At 34.9% G+C, this 25529-nt stretch overlaps 1 protein-coding gene across 7 annotated transcripts in view; it reads right to left on the reverse strand.

The window, feature by feature from the left end:
• Positions 1–25529, reverse strand: part of MRPL42 (mitochondrial ribosomal protein L42) — a 72966-nt gene that overhangs the window by 26596 nt on the left and 20841 nt on the right. For 3 of the 7 annotated variants that reach the window (XM_044384533.3, XM_026499902.4, XM_044384534.3), the window contains exon 6: positions 8665–15801. In XM_044384533.3, the coding sequence (XP_044240468.1) occupies positions 15756–15801 (46 nt within the window). In that variant the 3' untranslated portion in view covers positions 8665–15755. Of the gene's footprint in view, positions 1–927; positions 5418–8664; positions 15802–25529 lie in introns of those variants that run through there. The other 4 variants (XM_057316272.1, XM_057316273.1, XM_057316274.1 and 1 more) reach the window with 3 other exon arrangements.

The raw sequence follows: 25529 nt of genomic DNA on the forward strand, positions 1-25529 counted from the left end.
AAATAAAAATGTTGACAACAATATGGCGAAAAAGGAACCCTTATGCACTTTGATGGGAATGCAAACTGGAGCAGCCCCTGTAGAAAACAATATGGAGTTTCCTCAAAAAGTTAAAAATAGAACTACCCTATGATCCAGTAGTTCTACTACTGGGTATTCACTCGAAGAAAACAAAAACGCTAATTTGAAAAGATACATGCACCCCTATGTTTATTGCAGCATTATTTATAATAGCCAAGATATGGAAACAGCCCAAGTATCCATTGACAGATGAAAGGATAAAGCTGTAAGATATATATATATATATATATATATATATATATATATATATATATATAAAATATCACCCATAAAAATAAAAAAGCCATAAAAAAGAATGAGCTCTTACCATTCATAACAACATGGATAGACGTAGAGGGTATACTACTAAGTGAAATTAGTCAGACAGAGAAAGTCAAATACCAAATACAATTTCACTCATATGTGGAATTTAAGGAACAAAACAAATTAAGAAAGAGATAAACCAAAAAACAGACTCTTAAATAAAAGCACAAACTGGTGGATGCCAGAGGGGAGGTGAGTGGGGAGAGGAGTGAAATAGATAAAGGAGATCAAAAGTACACTTACCTTGATGAGCACCAAGAAATGCATAGAATTGTTGAATCCCTATATTGAACACGTGAACCTAATATAACACTGCATGTTAATATACCTCAATTCTAAAAAGGGGGAAATGGAGTTGACCTTTGACAATATAAATGAAGTAATAAGCTTTGACAATATAAATTCAAACGAGACTTATTTGAAGTCATTGTGAATGAGGTCTCTCTCCTTTAGTGAAAAGTGACTGAAACCCAAGTCAAAACTAGCTTGGGCAAAAAGGAATCTGCTGGAAGGCTCATCAGTTCTGAGATGGCAAGAGCATACCTGGGCCTCACAGACAAGGGATCAGAGATTCAAATGCCACCTGGAGTCTTCTTTCATCTCTCATCTCTGTTCCTCTTGTACTGGCTTCTTCCTGGGAATTATGCCACAAACACAGTGATACTCGACCTCTCTGTCTTAGAGAGGGAGTAAGCCTCTTCCCCAGCATCAGTGTTTCAAATCCCAAGGAAGGACTCTGATTACCCTGGTTTAGGTCATCTGCTCACTGAAGACCAAAACACAGTATTTTGATCAGCCCTACTTGATGTGGTCACTCATCTTTAGTCCAATAAACTTTAGCCAGGAGTTGGGACTCCCTACAGATGTTTGTGGGAGGAAAATGGACATTTTCTAGAAGAAAGAGGGTTGGAATACTTGGTCAACAAAATCAGAAATGCTTACACCAGACACTCAATTCTTTTCTTAATGATAAAGAATATTAAAGTCAATAAACATAATTATCACTCTAATAAGAAGGGACTTAACAATTGCAACACGAAGCCCACATGCCTGGATAAAATGCTTGACAGGAGATAAACCAAATACTTCACCAGTGGCTTCAGTCTTTGCTTTGGTGTCCAGCCTTTGCAGATGGCCTCACTTAATGCATATTGAACGGCAGAGCTTCACCCGGATTCCTAAAATGAATCCCAACCTTTGGGAGTTCTATGTGCCACTCTGGGACTCAAGGTCAAATCATCCTTATCTTGCTTCTGACCTTAAGCTTCAGGTCTGATAATCAGACCTCTGCTTTGCTTATCTTTTACTTAAGCCAAGTTTCCCCTTCTCTCTGACCTTCCATTCCCTCATGTGATCACCATATAGCTATAGACCTTCAGAGACAAGCTTCTTAAAAGGAATAGTACCCCAGATCATGGTTTCTAAATACCATTTTCCATTCAAAGGAAACAGGAGTCCTTAGACAAATGGCTGATGCTAGGGCTAGGGCAGGGAAGATAAGAGGAGCCTAAAACCTCTTATTGTGTGAGAAAGTAAAGAGGTACTCAAAAAATGGTGGGACACGTCAAATGGCTTAAAGGGCTCCTTATGTCACTTGACTTCTTAGGGGCATGTAAAACTACTAATCTCGTTCTCCTTCTTGAAACTTTTTCCTTCTCTAACTTCTGGCCTCTTTCTACTTCTGATTCTCTTTCTTCTTTTCTCAATGGCAGCTTCTTCGAAGAGTCTTTTCTGGATATCTCACTTTCCGCTCACCTCATAAATATAGGTGTTCCTTGGGGTCTTGTCCTCAGCATTTTCTCTTTTCATTCTATTCCCTCCCTGGTGATCTTAGCTAACCTCACAGCTTCAATTACTATATAAATAATGGCTCTCAAATATATACATTTCTGAGTATACTTATGTATAGGTAGAGATGAGAGACAGATACATTCAGCACAGACATCTCTCTTAAGCCCCAGAGACATATAGCCAACCAAAAGGCCTCCTGGATATCTCCATGGAATTTAAACTACTAGTATCTCAAAGATAACCTGTTAAAAAAAAAAAAAGATAACCTGTTAAAAATTGAAGACATTACCTTCCTCTCATCTAGTATTCTTTATGTCTATTACTAGTACTACCAACACCTGATTATCCAAGCAAGAAACTCTGGGATTATTCTTAATGTCTTCCAGCCACAGACTAGGACCACGTCTCTAGTTGAAGGAGGTGAGTTTATGACTCACTTCAGGAAGAATGCACAGCATAGGGAATTATGGAACTCAGTACGAGAGCATTATAAAGAACCCATTATAGGATTTGCTAATTGTGTGAGTGATTTGAGAGAGGGTCTAAGGAAGCAGAGGCCTATTCTAGATTGGATGTGGTCAGAAAGAGGGGGATTTTTATGATTGAGATCTTAACATATCTTACGTACAAGATGGACCACCCAGAGCAAGGATAATGTTATAATTGGTAAGAAGTAGCTGTCACTCATTTCAGCCAAAAGAAGGGGGTGTTTGGAATTTTGTGGATGGCACAATGACCGCTTTTGTCTGTGCTTAGACAAAATTATGGAATGAACCTGTTTTGTCTCATGTCATTATGGCCTCAGAATAATCTCGTCTCATGGTATTCTGCAAGGTTCTTATGCCCAACAGGAAATAACATGGCCTACCTGTAAATGCTAGGCCAGCTTCTGAATGTCAGGAGTTGCTATTACCCCCTTCCTCATTCATTACATTTATTAGTTTTATTCCCATATAAATTAGTTACCAAGTCCTAATAATTTTCTCACGTATCTCTGGGCTCTGTTCTGTTCCCTCCATCTTCTTTGCTTCCCTGTAACCCAGGCCGTTGTCCTTTGTCATCTGAATGACTACATCAGTTGCTGAACAGTTCACCCAACATTTCATCTCCCTCCTGTTCTAGTCCATCAGCTCCCCTCCACTCTTTACCCACAATGATGTGGGTAAATAGAGCACCTCTGCTTAAAATCTCCTTTGGTTACATTACCAAATTGCTAATATTTAAACGGTAAAATTAAAAATCAGTAAGTTTAGCAAAGAAAATTGACTTTTTTCTTTTCTCCCTAAAAGGAATCAAAAAAGGCGGATGAGTGTATTTACATAAGGAATCAACTGAATATGGAGACTGTTTTGATATTCTGATTCCCTCTTAAGAAATTATGACTCAGTGTGAATCAACAGAGTGACAGGACTGCTAAAAAACTTACTGCATTATTGGCACCATTAGCAGAAGTGTATTTATTGTCCAGAACAAGAAATTTATGTGCAGTTCAGTTCTGGGTAATCCATTTTAAGAAAGACATTATTAAAAGAGTATGTCCAGAAGAGGGCAACCAGGATAGGAAGGTTCTGGAAACCATGTCATATGGATAATCAGAACAAGTGAGGCTTACAGAAAAATGAGGGATAGGACAAGTGTTTGCAAATATCCAAAGAGCTGTCATACACAGAAGGGAGTAAATTTATTTTGTACAGTTCCAGGAGTAGGATCAAGTATGAAGACTACAAATCACAGGAAGATTGATTTCTATTCAATTGAAGAAAACATTTTCTAATAATCAGAACAGTCTAATAATGAGTTGGCTTCCTGGAAAGGTAATGAACATCTAGTTACTAGAAGCATTCAAGCCAAAGCTGAATAGTGGTCTGGAAAGTATACTGTAAAACAGGAGTTGCCAAATCTTTCGTTAAACGGGACAGTTCTTTAATTCTGTTGTAGTCTGATACTTTTATAAATTACCACACACACAAAAAAACAAACCCTAAATTAGCAGAAATGAAAAGAAAAAAATTGAAAGTACAGGCTTAAATTTTTTACTATCTGATTCAATGAACATTAAATTTCAGCAACTAGAATTAGAACAAACATAAAAGGGAAAAAGTGATTTAAAAAAACTTGCTCACTGAAAATGCACATTTAAGATTAGAGAATTTCTAGAACTCTTAACATTTTGTTCAATTGTAACTGAAGAAAATTATGAGTGAATTATTAATTCTCTAGATTAGACCATTATGTAATACTTTCAATACTATGCATATTAATATTTTTAAGTTTTTAATGTGACAGATTAGCTAATTTATTAAAATGTCTAATCCAGGACTGATAATACTACTTTCAGGGAATGATGTATATCAAAACTGCTTCTATGTGTTGCTTTAGTATCATTCATAAGAAAAAATGGTATTTACAAAGGGATGATGATGAAAATGGAAAAAAGGGGTTTTAAAATAATTTCCACATGCTCGGACTATTCATTTTTAACTTTGTCCAAAATGAGGTGAGTGATGCTGTATTTTCAAAATTCATGTTCAATTCTTCACTAGTTACCAGTTTATAATTCAAATCATTTTTTAATGAAATAAACGGATTCCAGATCCATGAATTGGCTGTATCTGGACATTCTTTTAGTGGAAAATAAAATTCGAAGCATCCTATCAAATTCTTAACAGTTTGATAACTTTTTTGCAGATGTGCAACATCAAGATAATCACCTTCACTGGGAATTGTTGTAAATTATGGAACATGTAATAACAGTCTATAGAAACCCTATTCTTTCAAACTGCTACCTTTTGGTGTGCCCTTCAATCTGATCTGCCATTGAAAAACATGTTGCATTCCTGCCTTGCAAGGAAGAATTCTGAAGAGATCAAAAAAATTAATAACTCTAGTTGGCCAATTTATATTTTGAGACCAAACTGGTTTCTTGCAGTCGCACTAGATGTTCAAATATGCTCAAAAGAGCTCACCCTGTGGATAACCATCATGTCTCAGCACGCAATCACAGTTATGATTGCCTTCCATATTATCATATAAAAAAAGAATAATCTTGAATTTACTGCATTAGCCTTTACATGATTTATAATCTTCAACAAGTCACTAAGCACACTGTTTAGGTCAGTTGACCAAGACTTTCTCAAAGAAAGAAGTGGTATGTTGACTTACATTCTGGGTCATGGTCCTTAATTTCGGTAACTACTCCAAAATGTTTTCTTGTCACTGCCACTACATATCCAATTGTATTCCTACACAGAAGTTCAAACCACAATCATTATGTTATGTTAGTTATGTTTTTCAGCAATGAAGCTGAAAAAAAGAATTCCTCCTTCCTATTACTATCATATTCTAATAGCACATAAACTAAAGGAATTGCCATATTAGCATTATCTATACATTCATACCCATCAATAAGGTTGCAGAGAAAAATAATTAGCTTTATTCATTCTATGAGTTAGTCTACCCAAATATTTCAAGTTGTTAGGTTGTTGGTAAGTGACAATTAAACTATCTTCTCTGCCATAGATTCTCCCAACGTTTTCAAGAATTTTTGATGCAGTTTTTCACTAATGCCTTGACAATTACATGCATCTATATTAGTTTTAACAAGCTAAAATTGCTTACTTTATAAAGAACCTATAAAGCATACTGTTTATTTATAAAATTGAATGTCTGCTTTTTCCAGCTTTTTAAATTCACTTATCTTTCTTTGAAACTGGTCTTTTGGCTTTGGACTCACCACTATGTCTAGGCCCAGGTATTGGGGAAAATTTACAGCAAAAGGGTCATGATAAAAATGTCTTCTATCTTGGTTGTGAAGATGGTCACATGAATGTATACATTCGTTAAAGGTCATCAAACCACACATTTAAAATGTATTCATTTAATGTATATAAATTATACCTCAATAAATTTAAAAAATGGTTCTCTATGAAGCAATCTTCCCTAAATAATATAATCTCCAGTGACTGCTTTTCCTGAACTTGAATGATGGTATAAAATTTATCAATTGACTACTTAATGTCTTATCTTGGCCTCCAATATTACCTTATTGTTTAGCTCTCCCCTCACCTCAACCCTTACTAACCACTGTGTGCAGGAGACACCGTTAAAATATACGAATTAAACAGATAAGGAAATTATCAGTTACTGAGTATATCAATGAGTGATCATTCAAGTAGAGATGGTTCATAAGTAAAGGTTATAAATTTCTTTTAAACACTGGAAAAGAACACTCTAATCAACTTTTGACTGAGGGCCAACCATATCACGTGCATTCAGCTCCGTCCCATAGATATGACAATCTAAACCCCAAATCAGTAATGGAATGGAATGGCCACAGTATTTGCTGTTTTTCCCTTCAAAAAGTAGAATGTATTTCCCTATTCCCTGAACCTGGGATGGATTTGTGGAAGTAATGTTGTGCCAGTTTGAAAACTAGGCCTTAAGAGACCTTGCAGTTGCCAGTCTCATACCCTTGAAACTCTGAAGCCATGTGAACAAGCCAGGCCTGACTTGCTGGGTAATGAGAAACAGAAAGTTCTCCTTATGGCTCCAGCTGATGGTCACTCAATCAATCACTGGACATATGGGTGACACCAGCTAATACCAGCCAGGTTCATCAACCCAATTAAGACCTCAGATGCACTGGCAAACCCAGTCAGGATCAGGTGAACCCAACCTAGACAAGATTTACCCAGATATAGGGTTTTTGTTTTCAGCTAATAAGTATTTGGGGTGACTTGTAACTTAGCAAATAGGTAACTGATATTCAAAGGTTCATCCAAAGTTCTCTTAAGAGACAGACCCTCCAAGTAGTTTTAAACACTTATTAAGAAGTCATTAAATCCTTTTTAAAAACACACATAAAAACCCAAAAAACACTGAAAGTGAAGGTTAAAGCTAACATGTAAAGAATAATTTACTTACCCCTGGAAATACTAATCAGAAAATAAGGTAGAGTGCCTCTGAATGGATAATTAGGATGAGTAAGAAAATGATCCAATGGCATGCTAGAGCTGGTTCACTACAATCTGAGATCCAATTATTAAATTTTCATAAATTTTGTGAGCCAGTTGTTAAACTGTTGATAGATCAAATCAGCCAAGATGGCATTATTTACACCATGGAAATTGGCAAACATTACCAGCAGAGCCAGTTGTTGAACCTCTACTAGTATACCAGTAAGCACATCTGTAGTTGCAGGCTAATTTCATCAGTCTGTGTACGCATAAATATACATATAAAAATATCCTTAATGTTTAAAGACATTGGTTGATTCTGCCATGATGTGATCTTCGGCAAATCAATTAGTCTGACTGAATCTCAGTTCCCCTATCATCAAAGTATGTACCCAAAAATCATCTTGAAGGTGTCCTTCGTGTCTACTATTCTATCTTCTATGATCCCACTTATCATCCCCAATGATGAAAAAGGCCAACGGGACTAATTAAAATTGTCACACTGACCATGTTACTAACCACAAACTTTGCTCTAATTCAAGACAAATTTTAAAAAGTGATACATTAGTAATTCAATGTGCTTTGGATTATGGAGAAGGAAGAAGTGAACTCTGACTAGAAGCGAAAGGAGGGAAGGTCTGGGCAAGATATTTTGTCAATCAGGAATGAGGTCTCATCTTTGAATACATTGTGGCTTGAACTCTATAGGTGCTTAATAAAATTTACTGAAATAATTAGATGCCTGGAGAGAACATTAGAATATAATCTTGCTGAATTAAAGACTGACTCAGGGTTCTACCTGCAATTTCCAGATGTAATTGTGGAACTCTGCCTCAGTTTTTCCATCTAAAAATGTAATTTACAAGCAACACTGTAAGAATTTACACAATCACAACTGTGAAGCATTTTAGGTTCCTACGGGAAGATGCTATATAAATATGAGGTGATGTTACTAAATCAAAGCAGATGCCTTTGTGCAAAACTAGAAAGCTCATTACATATTCTTCCTGAGCATTTCTTCCTGTTGTGTTAAAATATTTTTTCTTTCAGAAGGTTAAACAGCACATTAGAAAATAGTAGGGGGCTAATGGCCGAACTATAATTGGGACAATATTTACAAATTATTTTGCTAAGAATATTAGCAAGTCATTTTGAACTTCTGAGAAAAAAAAGATCTAAGAACTCATTCCCTTTGACTGTAAGCCATGGAGACATTTATTTATGCCTTCAGCAAATAAAATAATTTGCTAACCTCTTGTGTTTATGTGCTGATATTCAAGTTGACTCGTTTCTGGAAATTGAAAAATACACATCTGAAACTGGAAAAATCTTCAAGTCAGGGTTTGTTCACATTGCTACTGCCTTTCAAAATGAAGGCATATGAGGTCTTCTGTTCTTAAAAAAATGCTTGGGATCTAACTAAGGTTGCTTTCTCAGAATACGTGGAAACCACACTTTCCATGTTGCATATCAATACCATTCCAGTACTAATGTTGTTATGTACTTAGTTGCACGCAAGTAAGAACTAAGACATGATGTGATATAGCCTTTAATGAACTGAAAAACTATAGATTCGATTCCCAGGAAAAGACACAAGATACATATTTTCCAAATTCTACACAATTTCAGGAGTTTCATAGATATCCCCCAACCCCAAATCCCATTCATTAAATGGGAGGGTTACTATCCTCTACACTACACCAATTCTTTTATAAAATCATATGTTTGTGGTACAATGAATGTACCAGGCCATATTAAGCACTAGGGACACAGTGGTATACAGAGCCAGTCAGGGACCTTGCAAGTTATAGAGTTTACAGTCCTGTAGATAAGATAGATATTTATCAAAATAATCACACACACACAAATGTTTAATTAAAAACTTTGATCAAGTGCTCCAGAGTAAGAATTTTATCTAACTTAGTTCAGATACCATGGAGGCAAGAAGAGAATGGAAGGAAATATTTAAAGCATTGAGAACAAAAAAATCCCACCAACCTAGAAATCTATACCCTGAAATATTATCCTTCAAAAGTGAAGGGAAATAAAAACTTTCTCAAACAAAAATTTAAAGAATTTGTTGCCAATAGACCTGTCTCGCAAATAAAATATTAAAAGTTCTTTAAAGAAAAGGAAAATGATACACGTCAGAAACTCAGATCTACACAGAGAAAGAGCAATGAAGAAGGAATAAGTGAAGGTAAAATATAAACTTTAACTCTTCTTATCCTTCACTGATCTAACGTAACTTTGTTTAAAAAATAGCAACAGGGGCACCTGGCTGGCTCAGTCGGTGGAGCATGCAATTCTTGACCTTGGCGTTGTGAGTTTGAGCCCCATGTTGGGTGTAGAGATTACTTAAAAATAAAAAAAAAAAATCTTTAAAAAATAGCAACAGTGTATCTGATGATATGTATATATGCTTATATGAGAAATGAGTCACAGCAATGATACAAGAGACAGAAGGGAGGAATTAGGATTATTTTGTTACTATAAGGTACTTGCACTGCCATGAAGCAATATAGTGTTACTTAAAGTGGACTTGGCTTAGTTGCAAATATATATACACAATCACTCTTTAGGGCAACCACTAAAAAAGATTTTAAAGAAAGAAGTATATTACAACAGGGCCTGGCATGTACGAAGGCCTTAAGGATGAAAAAAAAAAAAAAGAATAACAGATGTGCTAAGGAGAGAAAACAGAATCACATAAATTAATCAAAACCAAAAAAGGCAGAAAAAGAGTAAAACACAAAAGACAGAAACAAGGGCAACAAACAGAAAACAGTAGCAAACATAGTGGATAATAACCCAACGATATCAATAATCACTTTGAATGTCAATGGTCCAAAGCATCAATTAAAAGACAGAGATTGTCAGAGTGGATAAAAAACAAGACTTAATTCTATGTTGTCTGTAAGAAACCCACTTAAAATGGAAAAACACACACAGATTAAGAATAAACAGAAAGAGAGAAATATATACTATAATAATACTATTCAAGAGAAAGCAGGAGTAGCTATATTAATTTCAGACAGAGCAAACTTCAGAGCAAGGAACCCTATCAGGGAAAAGAAGGGCATTACATAATGATAAAAGGGTAATTTTTCTAGAAGACATGACAACCGTTAATGTGTATGCACCTAACAACAGAATGCCAAAATATGTGAGGCAAAAGTGATAAAACTGCAAGGAGAAATAGATGAATGCAGTATTATAATTGCAAACTTTAATCCCCTCTATCAGAAATGGACAGATCCAGCAGGCAGGAAATAACTAAGGACATAGCTGAACTCAACACCACCATCAATCAACTAGATATAACAGACATCTATAGATGACTTCAACCAACAACAGTAGAATACATATTCTTCTCAAGTTCACATGGAATGTTCACTAATATAGACCACATTCTTGGCCATATAACACAACTTACCAAACTTAAAATAGAAATTATACAATGTCTGCTCTCAGACCACAATGGGATTAAACTAGAAATCATTTACAGAAAGACAGCTGGAAAATCCCCAAATACTTGAAGATTAAATAACACACTGCTAAATAACACATGAGTCAAGGAAGAAATATCAACAGAAATTAAACAGTATTTTGCACTAAATGAAAATGAAACAAACCTATCAAAATTTGTAAGACGCAGTGTTTAAGCCATGCTTGAAGGGAAATTTTAGCATTGAATATATGTGTTAAAGAGAAAGATTTAAAATTAACCAACCATCTAAATTTCCACCTTAGGGAACTAGAAAAAGAAGAGCAAATTAAATCCGAAGTATGCAGAAAAAAAAGAAATAATGAGAATTAGAGTAGAAATCAATAAAATTGAAAACAGGAAATCAATAGAAAAAATTGATAAAACCAAAGGCTGTTCTTCGTAAAGATCAATAAAAAATAGTAAGTCACTAGCCAGGATAAGTAAGAAAAAAAGACAAGACACCAATTGCTGATACTAGAAATGGAAGAGGGGCCATTACTACAATTCCCATGGACAACTCTACACCCACCGATAACTTAGATGAAGTACACCAATTCTTTGAATCTGACAAAACTCGCACAAGATATAGACTACTTGAATAAGCCTGTATCTATTAAACAAATTGCACTGGGACGCCTCGGTGGCTCAGTCTGTTAAGTGTCTTCCTTCAGCTCAGGTCATGATCCTGTGGTCCTGGGATTGAGTCCTGCATCAGGCTCTTTATGCTCGCCTACATCAGACTTTTGCTGGGCAGGGAGTCTGCTTCTCCCTCTGCCTGCCGCTCCCCCACTTGTGCTCACGTGCTCTGACAAATAAATAAAATCTTAAAATAAATAAATAAATAAATAAATAAATAAATAAAATATGGAAATTGCATCAATAATAACCTTCCAGAACATAAAGCACCAAGCCCAGATGTGAATTCTACCAAACATATAAGGAAGAAATAATAACAATTCTCTACAATCTCTTTCAAAAGATAGAACAGAGGGAATATTTCCTAACTCATTCCATGAGGCCAACATTACCCTAATACCAAAACCAAAGACATTGCCAGAAGAGAAAACTACAAGCCAATATCTAAAATGAATATAGATGCAAAAATCCTCAACAAAGTATTAGTAAATCAAATTGAAAAAAAGTATAAAAGAGAATTATGCACCATGATCAAATGGGATTTATGCCAGGTATATAAGGCTGGTTCAACTTTCAAAAAGCAATTAATGGGGGCGCCTGGGTGGCACAGCGGTTAAGCGTCTGCCTTCAGCTCAGGGCGTGATCCTGGCATTATGGGATCGAGCCCCACATCAGGCTCTTCCGCTATGAGCCTGCTTCTTCCTCTCCCACTCCCCCTGCTTGTGTTCCCTCTCTCGCTGGCTGTCTCTATCTCTGTCGAATAAATAAATAAAATCTTTAAAAAAAAAAAAGCAATTAATGTAATCCTCCAGTATTGAAGAAGGAGAACAAAGTTAGAGGACTGACACGATCTTATTTCAAGACTTACTATAAGGCTACAGTTATCAAGAGAGTGTGGTGCTAGTGAGCTAATAGACAAAATATTTCAACAGAACAGGAGAGCCTAAAAATAGAGCCACATAAATATAGTCAACTGATTTTTGACAAAGAAGTAAATGCAATACAATGAAGCAAAGATAGGCTTGAAATAGGGGGAAGGTATATGTTGGGATATGGGAAATATCTGTACCTTCCCTTTAATTTTGCTGTGAACCTAAACTGTTCTAAAAACTAAAGTCTTTCACTTTTTTTTTTTGAAGATTTATTTGTTTGACTGGGGGAGGGGTACAGGGAGAGGGAGAGTGTCTTAAGCAGATTCTGCACTGAGCACAGATCCTGAGATCATGACCTGAGCTGAAACCAAAAGTCAGACACTTAACCAACTGCCACTCAGGTGCCCCTAAAAATAAAGTCTTTTAGAAAAAAGTAAAAGTATCCACTAGGATGTTAATGACAGTATTATTTATAATAGGGGACAAAGAGAAACAATGATTATGTCTAAAAGTAGGGAGTTAATTATGATAATCAGATTATACAGTAATATGCATTTGTTACACGAGAGTAATGATATGGCAAAAAAAATCAGTTATATTAAATGAAAAAAGGAAGTTAAAAAATAGCATGCATAATTAATACTACTTTTATTTTCTGACATATATTTATGCAGTGAAATAAAATGGAAGAAGGAGAGCAAAAATTTTAGTGTTATCTTTACAAGGGATAATTATGGGTAATTTTTAGTTTCTATTTATCTACTTTTTAATTAAAAAAATAATAATGTACTATGTTCACTGTTTAAAAACATCATTATAAAAATTCAGTAGCTCAGTAGATACTAGTGAAGTAGATACAATCATCCTTAGAAAGGACCATTTTTTGCTATTGGCCTAGCAAAAAGTATAATGCCTCTTCACATGTATTAGGGGTTTGGTAAATGCTTAACAAGTAGATCAACAGAATGAATAATGGACTCAGAATATCTCAACACATAAGTTCACTACTGCCATTTATTCTAGCACTCATTCTTACCTAAAGAACATCCAAATATTCTCTGGTAGAAGCACTTTAAACTACTACCTTTGGGTGAGCAACGTTTGAATACAACACTATGTGAGAGTGCCCTCTGGTGGTTTCACCGACAGTGCTTTTTATCAGCTTGAGGTGTGTTGCTCCACCTTACCAATGGACACAGAACTGGGTCGTTAAAAAAAAAAAAAAAAAAGAACTCAGTAGTAAATTTTTCATGAAGCTCAATTAATTCCATTTAAAGGACCGTCCCACCTTATGAAGTTTTTAAGTTTCAGGGAAAAAGGAGACAAATAAGTGGACATTTAATAAAATGTTAGTGATGACAGGTAAGTTACTACTCCTGGGGTAGTGGGGAATGGAAGAAGCAGAAAGGAGGTGACGATGGTGATGGAATATGTACTTATTTAGCAAAACTAAATAACAGCAATCCATGAAAACCAAAATTCCAGCAACTACAGTATTACTCTGTATTTCCAGCACAATAAGATTGAAATTAATTCTCCAAAGCTTTGACATGTGGATGTGATGTTTAGGTATTTTACAGTTGAACAATCTCCGTTTAGTACATCTTTGTACTTAGAAAAAAAATTTTTATTTAATTAAATTCCTTATTCTTCCTACTTTTAAAATGTGGCATATCTCAATCTTAATAAAAATTTGGATATAAATCAACCTGAAAAAATTTAACCACTTTTCAACGTCATTAAACTTGTCTGGTAAATATTTCTGATTATTAAGTTCTACCAACTTATTTTTTTTTATCTTTCCCCCCAGATTAATGTATTAATGAAAAAAGTAAGCCACTAAAAAACATTTCCTTTTGGTAACAGAGGGTGGCCATTATTAATTAGTTCCTTTACTCTTCCCTATTTATTATTCTGTAGATTCTACAAAATACTTAAACCTTCAGCAAGAGTTCCTTTATTAAAAGAACTAGATTAAACAACAGACTTAAAATAAGTTTTCATTTCAATGAATTTCATTTCAATTTCACTTTACTGAAATCATTTTTCACACCAAATTTTAAAATACCACAAATATTTTACAAGTCTGAATAAAACACTTTTCCACCTTCTTAAGAGATTCCTCACCTCCTAAATAGAACTCACAGGAGCAGTAATGCCATCAAGGATCACATATAAGGCGGTAGTGACAATCAACAGCAGAATAATCTACTAACATTCTCACAAACTAGTTTAGTGATATCAACATTTTTTTTTAAAAGATTTTATTTATTTATGTGACAGACAGCCAGCGAGAGAGGGAACACAGCAGGGGAGTGGGAGAGGAAGAAGCAGGCTCCCAGCGGAGGAGCCCGATGTGGGACTCAGAGGAGCCCGATGTGGGACTCAGAGGAGCCCGATGTGGGACTCGATCCCAGAACGCCGGGATCACGCCCTGAGCCGAAGGCAGCCGCTTAACAACTGCGCTACCCAGGCGCCCCTAGTGATATCAACATTTTAACCAGAGCTGCATGTGTTCTGAAGCTAGCATAATTTTTAAAAGAGCCAGAAAAAAAAATCTCAAAAAAAATTATATAAACTGTAAGCAAAATGTACTTTCTTTCTAGGAAAGTACACTCTTGGGTGAAAGAAAATACCCTTTTGTCACTGTAATATACTGTAAAAAAGCTTTGGGGCCTGACCGTTTGGATTTTGGCTCTCCCATTTGCTAAGTAGGTAGGGTTCAAGTCACTTGGCCTTCCCATAAAATGGGGATGATGCTCTTTCTTTAAAGAATTATTGCGAGAATTTAATAATGATGTATATAAAGGACCCGGCAGACAGTAGAACTAATTAAAATGTAATTACAGTTGACCCTTGAACAACAAGGGGGTTAGAGATACCAATCGCCATGCACTCAAAAATCCATCTATAACTTTGACTTCCCAAAAACTTAATCGCTAACGGCCTACTGTTGACTGGTGGCCTTACCGATAACATTAATGTTCAATTAACATATATTTTACATGTTATATGTACTTTATATTGTATTCTTACAGTAAGGCTGGGGAAAAGAAAATGTTACTAAGAAAATCATCAGAAAGAGAAAATACATTTACAGTACTGGACTATATTCATCCAAAAAAAAATCTGTGTATAAATGGACCCGCACAGTTCAAACTCGTGTTGTTCAAGGGTCAACCGTAACTTAATTTAGAAGTCACAAGAATTGTCACATTAATTTTCTGAGTGGGCCTCATGAGTTTCTTTTCAAAGGCAATTTAAAAATCTCCTTGAGAATCAGGAGTACCATGCACATTTCTATTAATCACATTTATACTACTAATAATATATGGCTGATAATGTAAAAATAGTTAATCACACTAGACACATAAAAATAAATGGCAGACCTTAATATCTCAAAAGTAAAGTAAGATGAAGTAAGTTTCTGTAAGTAAGAATGTCAAATCCACGATACCCTAATATATATATATCTATATATATCTATATATAAAGAAATATACATTCTAATATATGAAGACATTTTATTATTTTGCTATATAACATATTAGTGAATATACTCCATTGCATTTTCAAATGGCAAATGAGACACAAGATAACATATTTTGATTCCTGAAAACCTCAGTATCATCTGTCTTTTGGAGGATCCAGTTTCCTACGACGTCTATGATACCTTGAAAAGAAGAAAATATTTAAGATATTATTTTAGTAAATGTTAACTGTTCTTGAAAGAAATATCAAATTTCTATGATTAGTTCGTTATTCATTAGTACTCAATGAAATCAATGAAACCTTACGTATATTATATATATTATATATATTATATATATTATATATTATTATATATATATAAGGTATATATATACATATAATGTTAGCTAAATCCAAGATAAATATTTAAATTTTTCTTAATAAGAAGCCACATTTCCCCACTGTGAAAACCGTTTTCCACTAAATAAGCATTTTAGAAAGGTTTTCTTCCTGCTTTTGAGGTTGATTTCAATAAGGTAACCTGGATAATTGATCCTTAATTAAAACTTAATAATTGTCTTGGGGTGCCTGGGTGGCTCAGTCAGTTAAGTGGCTGTCTTCAGCTCAGGTCACAATCCCAGGGTTCTGGGATGGAGCCCCACATCAGGCTCCCTGCTCAGTGGGGAGCCTGCTTCTCCCTCTCCATCTGCCCCTCCTCCCGGCTCATGCTTGCTTGCTCTTCTCTCAAATAAATAAAAAATAAAATCTTAAAAACAACCCACAAAAAAACAAATTAATAATTGCCTTTTGAACATGCTCTATTAAAGTTTTATTTATAAGGGGGCATTCCCCCCTAAATGGAGGTCTCTTAAGCTACAAAATCATGTTTTAATACACAATAGAATTCAAATAATAATATGTTTATAGAAAATGTACATCACAAAAACTGGACGAAGTGCAAACAGTGAGGAACTTTTGTTTTTGCAATCACGATATTTTAAAAATCATAATGTCCAACCCAAGCACAGGTGTGATGAAATAAAGCAACATCAGACACGACTGGTTAAAGTATTAACTGGTACAATACTTATGAAAAGCAGTGTGGCAATATGTATCAAAAAATATTTTTAAATAGTCATAGCTTTTGATCCAGTAATTCCTCTTCTGGAAATCTAGGCTAAAGCATATAGAAAAATAGTTAAAATATTAACTATCTTAATAGTAAAATATTAAATATTAATCTGGGAGGTAGAGATGCAGGACGCACATTTATATACACGGTATGATTAAAGCCATGTAAAAATACACAAACTAACAACACTTACGACAGATATAAAAAGAAAAATGAAATGCATTGTTAGCAGTGACTGACTTTGAGTGATTTCACCAGGGAGAATTTTTCTTTTTGCTTCTTTGCATTTCCTTATTTTCTTTATTGATTTAAGAGAATTTCTACATAGCGTACATGTGTTTATGGTGATGAGTTCTCTTCAAAAATTCCCTTACGACCAGATTTTGGCAAGTTGGTCTAAGTTTTATTTACTTTTTTGTGAATGGGGAAATCCAGTGTAAGGATTTCTATACCATAAATGGTAAGACATGTATTTATGCTCTTTACTTATGATTAAGATATTGAAAGCATTCTTTTTTGCTTATCTTATGGTTTCATACAGGCAGCTCTCCTATACATTGTTTTTTGATACTGATTTTTTGAAAACTGCAAACCAGAAATTTAGTAGAAAAAATGAAGTACATCTATATACAATAACACAGAACATTAAGTTGTAGGATAACACATACAGCATAATACAATTTACATAAACTTTTCTACATGTACTTATACTGGCATAGAAAAATTATAGAAAATAATCATTTTCTTAAGGGTTCCAGTTATGTGCCAGATAATCAAGGTTTTACTATTGCAACCCTGAACGGTGTTCTCTCAAAGCAGCTAGTGACCAGAACAGGGGTTTGGGAAGTCACGCTTCCTTTTTTTTTGTTTTGTTTTTAAAGATTTTATTTATTTATGGGGAGAGAGAGAGAGAGAGCACGTACACATGAGCGGAGGGGAGGGGCAGAGACAGAGGGAGAAGCAGACTCCCACAGAGAAGGGAGCCAGACATGGGGCTCAACCCCAGGACCCTGAGATCATGACCCAAGCTGAAGGCAGACGCTTAACCAGTCGACTGAGCCACCCAGGTGCCCGAGAAATAAGAAATTATGATGAATTTCAATATCTGTTACAATCATTAGCCAGGAGCAAGCACTTTAATTATAGGGTGCCCTTATAACTTATCATCAGACTCAGACCCTTGAGAGAATTAAAAACCCACCCTATTAATAATTAACAAGAGAGTTAAACCAAGACTATTCATGGAAAACCAAGACACACTGTTAACCTTCTTAAATTACACAATGACTCAGGGACATCTGATTTATCTGTCTACAGTTCTTAATCCAGAACAGAACTTTATCTCCCGGTTCACACTGCAGCCTGATGTTCAAATCTGTTTCCTATTGATGGGGTAACTAATTTTTGTGACCTCCGTGGAAAAATAATAAAATAGTTATTTAAATAAAAGAATACTGCTATTCATACATTTATAGGATTGATCTATATTTCAAGATATTTAAAATTATTTTCCAAATCCTCCTTATTTTCCATCCAGCCTTCCTTCAACCCTTCCATCCTTCTTCCTTCAACATACCTTTATACCTAGTAGAGCTATGTTAGCTTACATCTTCTTTTTTAAGAGGTATTACGAGAATCAGGATCACTTACCCATTCACTTATTAATTTTTAGATGTGTGAGAATCCACTACATGCCAGCGACTACTTCTAGGTGCTAAGAATTCTGTAGTACACGAAACAAGACAAAAATCTCTGCCCTCATGAAACTTATGGTCAGGGAAGGTTTCAGGGAGCAAAAACCCAAAGGAAGTGAGAAAGCTAGGTTTGCTGATACTAGCAGGAAAAGAATTCTATGTAGCATGAACAGCAAGTATAAGGGCTTTGAAGGAAAGCATGTTCAAGGAACGGCCAAGAGGCCGTGTGGCTCTAACAGAGTAAACAAGGAAGAGAACAATAGGAAATGAGAATGGAGAGGTAATGTAGGATCAGATCACACAGGTTCTTATAGGTAACAGATGGGAACAAACAGGGAACTACTGGAAGGTTTTCAACAGAAAAATTTTAAGAACTAAGGGAAGTTTTAACAAGGTTACTCTGCCAATATGCTAAGAACAGACTATAGAGAAGTAAAGCAGAAGGAGGGAGACCAGTTAGGAAATGACTTCAGTAAACCAGGCAAAAGACAGTGGCATGCACCAGGATAGTGGCAAAAGGAATGGTGATAAATGGTCAAATGTAGATACATTTTGGGAGACAGAGGATAGGATTTGCTGCCAGACCAGTTGTTGGGTGTGAGACAAAGAGAAGAGTCAAGAATGACACCAAGGTTTCTGGCCCAAGGCACAAGAATGGAACTAGCATTAACTAAGGGAAGGGGGCAGGAGAAGCTGGTTTGTAGGAGACCATCAGAGGCTCAATTAGAGACAATATTAAGTTAGGGATGCCTATTAGACATGTCAAGTAGGCAGGTGGATGGATATACAGTTCTGGAGGTCAGGGGACAGGTCTTGACCAGAGATAGAATTGGGAGCCGTTAGCATGCAGAAGGTATTTAAAGCCATAAGACTGGTTGAGATCATGTGTTAGAAAATGGGACAGGAAAGAGCAGAGAACCAAAGACTTGAGCACTCCCAAATTGATAGATAAAAAAGATGAAAAGGAAACAGTAGGACAAACCAAGATAGTATATGAACTTCAGATACATAAAAAGAGTTTCAATGAAGTTATTAAGATTGAATTAATGAGAAAAATAACAGAAAACCCACACACAACCATTAGGGACTGTAATATTGCTAAAATGATGTGTTCTGGAAAGAATTATAATGGAAAGAATGCACCATCACTTTTGATTTTTTTTCATGCCAACTGAGGAAGACTGAAGAAAGGAAAAACAGCTTGTACACAAATGCTAGCAACTAACGGCATTGACATACTTGCTTCCTGAGTACTGGCAACCCTAAAGGCCAATAGGAGATACCTCAGAGGCTGCTGGGGAGGGCAAAACAACTCAGAATCATGTCCTTAGCAATTATTTACAAAGGGGCTATCTAACACAAATTGCTGTTGGGGATACAAAAAAAAAAAAAAAAGGATTTGCATAAGAGGCACCTTTCAAAGAATACGTTCAAAGTTCCATGACTTCAGGTAAATATAATGTAATGGCTAGGCTAGATTAATTTGTTTTCATACCCACAATATCATCTAATAGGAAGCAGTAGGAGCCGCATGGTTACATATGTTATCTTTTGAAATCAACCTTTGCACAAATGAATGTACAAATAGTCATTCGGGCAAAGGTAGAGGGTAAGGAACTAAAAGTTTCTTTTAAACCCAAACCCAACGTCCTGAGTTTTCTCATCACCCACTTCCCACACTAAAAATTCGAAACAGCGCTAGCACCCACTCTCAGCATAAAGCCCAAATCTAAGATTCTTTGAATTGCCATCCCAAAGTAAATATGATCACCAGGATCAGGAAAAGTAGTAACAATATTAACTTCAGCCTTCCAGACCAGAGATAATCTAATCACCAATGTTTATTGGCCATTGGGCTATTTCACAGGATCAGTTTTGTATAGTCATACTACCTACACTTCCAGCCCACCCACTCTGGGTGAGGTCAGTAATTAAATGCATGTAGGTTCAGAACTGAATGAAGTTAGGCAACACCTTGGGATCATAAAACTCACTTTGCTGACCTTGATTAAGAATTTGATAATAAGGAACATTTACTCTGAGACTCTCCTAAATAAAATGGAAATTGAATAAACCCGCAGAATTTGACAGCTAAACTCTGGAAATAAAACTTCTAAGAATCACTGAGAAATTTACCAGTGGATCATCCCCAAAACTACCATAAATGAAGTACTATTTCAAAGAAAAACTGAACACCTTCAAGAAGCTGTGAGGATAATTAGGTAAGATAGTATTTCATCAGATAGCAACTGAGCACCCACACACTGTATTAAGAATATTGTATTAGAGATCATGTGGAAAAGTACAAAAGATGCATTCCTGATGAAGAGAGAATAACCTAGAGCAGGAGATGTAAACAAAAAATTACCCACAAATATAAATACAACATTAACAGATAGCTAAACCACCTATAGTTATAGATAGTTGGGTTAATAGGGGTAACAGCTATTCAAAATTACTATACTCAAATTAAATTTCATGAGGAAAGTGAGCTAAGAGCAAATGGTAGAAAAATGAAAGTACTGAAATCAAAGGAAACAGCATTTAAGATAGCTTGATACTGAAATGAAAAGTCAAACTGGACGAAAAAGCAAAAATCCAATTATATACTACTTCTAAGAAACCCACCTGAAACATAAAGACACAGACAGATTAAAAGAACAGAAACAGATAGATTTTGTAAACACTAGTCAAAAGAAGGCTGGATAGGCTATATTAATACAGATAAAATATATTTCATATAATAAATATTAGCATCAATGAAAAGAAGACTTCATAAAGATAAAGGTGTCAATTCATCAAGAAAATATAATAATAAACATATATACAACTGATAACAACTTCAAAACATATGAACACAGATAGAATTAGGAAGAGAAATAGAAAAATCCATAGTACAGATGTAGAATTCAATGTTCCTCTAGTAATAATCAATTAGATAAACAGAAAATTAGTGAGGGTATAGAAAAACTTGAACAATACTACCAGCCAAGCAGACCTAACTGATATTTTTAGAACACTACCAGCAATAATGGCAGAATATACATCTACTTTTCAAATGTATGTGAAACATTCACCAAGAGAGACCATAATCTGGGCCATAAAACAAATCTTAATCAATTTAAAGACTGAAATCATACAAAGTATGCTTTGTGATCACAACTAGAAATCAGTAACGGAAAGGTATCCGAAAATTTTCAAAATATTTAGAATTTAACTCACTGATAAATAATCCATGGGTCAAAGAAGAAATCAAAAGAGAAATCAGAAAACATCTTAAACTGAATGAAAGTGAAAACGCATCAAAATTTGTGGGATGTGCTAAAGCAGTGCTTAATGGGAAATTTACAGCATTAAAAACTTAAATTAAAAAAGAAGACAGTTTCTAAACAATAAGCCTTAAGAAACTAGAAAAGGAACAAATTAAACCCAGAGTAAACAGAAGGAAGGAAATAACAAGGAGCAAAAACAGAAAACTGGGGCTCCTGGGTGTCTCAGTTAGTTATGCATCCAACTCTTGATCTCAGCTCAGGTCTTCATTTCAGGGTAGTGATTTCAAGCCCCAGTGTAGAGCCTACTTAAAAAAAAAGAAAAAAAGAAAAAAAAGCAAGCAAGTAAGTAAGAAAGAAAGGAAAGGAGGGAGGGAGGGAGGGAGGGAGGGAGCAGGGAACAGAAAGACAAAAGAATCAATTAAACCAAGAGCTGGTTCTCAAAAAAAATCAACAAATTAACAATACCAGTAATGAGAGAAATTACATCACTACAGATTATGAAAATACTAAAAGGATAATAAAGGAATATTATAAACTATGTACAAAGAAATTCAATCTAGGTAAAATGGGCAAATCCTGAAGGAATTTGATACAAACTGCCAAAGCTCCCTCAAGAAGAGATAAACTGAATAGTCCTATCTATTGTGTACAGAAGTTGAATTTGCAGTTAAAAATCTTTCCACAAAGAAAATTCCAGACCCAAATGGCTTCACTGGTAAATTCCAACATTAAGAAACAATACCCATTCTACACATACTCTTCCCAGAAACTGAAGAGGAGGAAATAGTACCAAACCTACTCTATGTTACAAGCATTACTCTGAAACCAAAACCAGACAACGATGTTATAAATCTATAGACTAATATCCTAATAAACAAAGATGTAAAAATTCTACAACAAAATTTTAGCAAATAGAATCCAAACTACATTATGTATATATACATATACACACATATATATATCATGACCAAATGAAGTTTAGTCAGGAATGAAAGGTTGGTACATTTGAAGTCATTCAATATAATTCATCACATGACTAAAAAAGAAAAACGTTATGATCATTTTAATAAATACAGAAAAAAGCATCTAACAAAATTCAACACCCATTCATGTTAAAAAAAACTCTCCACTGCAGGAATAGAAGGGATTTTCTCAACCTGATAAAAGGCATCTATAAAAAGACCCAACCTGATAAAGAGCATCTATAAAAAGACCCATATTGAAACATCACAATTAATGTTTAAAGACTCAATGCTTTCCCTCACTAAAACTGGAAAAAAAGCAATGTCCATTCTCAATACTTCTATGGAACACTGTACTTAAGACTCTAAGCTGTGCAATAAGGCAAGAAAAAGAAATAAAAAGCATACAGATTGTAAAAGGAGAAGTAAAATTGCCTTTATTCAATGATACCATGATCATCTACATAGAAAATCCTAAGGAATATATCTAAAAAGCTACTAGAACTACTCTCAAGATCACAGGAGACAACATCAATAAACAAAAATCAATCATATTTCTACAACAAATAAAACTGTATTACAAACAATAAATCTTTGGAAACCGAAATTAAAAACCCAATACTATTATTTATAATAGCATAAAAATTATGAAATATTTGAAATAAATTTAACAAAAAATGTACCATACTCATACACTGCAAATTATATAAAACACTGTTAAGTGAAAAAATTCTAAAGACTTAAATAAATTAAGAAATATACCATTTTAATGATCAGAAAGATTCCATACCATTAAGACAGCAATTCTGAACCTGATCTAAAGACTGAATGGCAATCTCCTTCAAATCCCACCAGGCTTTTTGTAGAAACTGATAAGCTGATTCTTAAATTTATATGGAAATGCAAAAGACCTAAGATTGCTGAGACAACTTTGAAAATAAGAACAAAATTAAAGGACTTTACCTAATTTCAAAACTTAAAGTTATTTAGCCAAAACAGAATGGTATGGCAAAGATAGACAATGGAACAATATAGAGTCCAGAACCCACATATATGGTCAACTGAGTTTCAACGAAGTTGGTAGGGCAATTAAGTGGTAAAAGATAATATATTCAACTAATAGTGTTGGAACAACTGGATATATATATATATATATATATATATATATATATATATGCCAAAAAAATGAACCTCAACTTATGCCTCACACCATATATAAAAATTAACTGTAAATGGATCAGAAACCTAAATGTTAGAGCTTAAATTATAAAACTTCTAGAAGAGAACACAGAAGAAAGTCTTAGTGACCTTGGATTAGGCAAAGATTTCAAAGTAGAATGTAAAAAACCTGAACTAAAAGGAAAAATTTGTAAATTGGACTTTGTGAAAATTATAAAAATTTTTGACCTTCAAATGACACTATTAAATGAAAAAGCAAGCCACAGAGAGAAAATATTTACAAGACGTATATCTCACAAAGGACTTTGATCCACAAGTTTTACGCCATAATAAGACAACTAATTGGCTTTTTAAAAATAGTCAAAAGCTTTTTACGGATATTTCACCAAAAACACCCCAAACAAAAAAAACCTCCCAAACATACAAAGGCCAATAAGCACATGAAAAGATGCTCAAAATCATTAGCAATTAAGGAAACATAAATTTTTTTTAGAAGGAAATGACTTGTATTTTTTTAAATAATTTTTATTTTGTTATATTAGTCACCATACAGTACATCCCCAGTTTTTGATGCAGTGTTCCATGATTCATTATTTGCATATAACACCCAGTGCACCATGCAATATGTGCCCTTCTTAATACCCATCACAGGCCTATCCCAACCCCCCACCCTCCTCCCCTCTGAAGCCCTCGGTATGTTTCCCAGAGTCCACAGTCCCTCATGGTTCATTCCCTCTTCTGTTCCCCTCCCTTCAATCTTCCCTTCCTTCTCCTACCGATCTTCCTATTTCTTATGTTCCATAAATGAGTGAAACCATATGATAATTGTCTTTCTCTGCCTGACTTATTTTACTTAGCATAATCTCCCCCAGTCCCGTCCATGTTGCTGCAAATGTTGTGTAATCGTTCTTTCTGATGGCTGAGTAATATTCCATTGTATATATGGACCACATCTTCTTAATCCAGTCATCTGTTGAAGGGCATCTCGGCTCCTTCCACAATTTAGCTATTATGGACAATGCTGCTATGAACACTGGGGTGCATATGGCCCTTCTCTTCACTACGTCTGTATTTTTGGGGTAAATACCCAGTAGTGCAATTGATGGATCATAGGGTAGCTCTATTTTTAACTTTTCGAGGGACCTCCACACTGTTTTCCACAGTGGCTGTACCAACTTGCATTCCCACCAACAGTGTAAGAGGGATCCCCTTTCTCCACATCCTCTCCAACATTTGTTGTTTCCTGCCTTGTCAATTTTTGCCATTCTAACTGGTGTAAGTTGGTATCTCAAGGTGATTTGAATTTAGGGAACCGTAAGTTTAAACCACAATGAAATACTACTACTCACTCAACAGAATGACTGAAGTTAAAAAAGAATGATAATAGCAAGTGTTGGGAAGGATATGGAGCAACTGGAACTGTCACACACTGCTGATGGGAATGAAAAATGGTTCAGCTACTTTGACAGTTTCTTATGAATTTAAACATGTCCTTATCATATGACCAACTAATCCTACCCCTAGGTATTTACCCAAGGGAAATGAAAATATGTCAATAATGACTTGTACTTGAATATTTATGCAGCTTTAGTCATAACAGCCCCAAACTGTGAAGAATCCAAAATGTCTCTCAACTGTTGATTAGATAGACAAATTGTGGTCTATCCATACAAGAGAATATTACTCAGAAA

Source organism: Ursus arctos, unplaced genomic scaffold (genome assembly GCF_023065955.2).
Source record: "Ursus arctos isolate Adak ecotype North America unplaced genomic scaffold, UrsArc2.0 scaffold_21, whole genome shotgun sequence".
NCBI classification, from domain to species: domain Eukaryota; kingdom Metazoa; phylum Chordata; class Mammalia; order Carnivora; family Ursidae; genus Ursus; species Ursus arctos.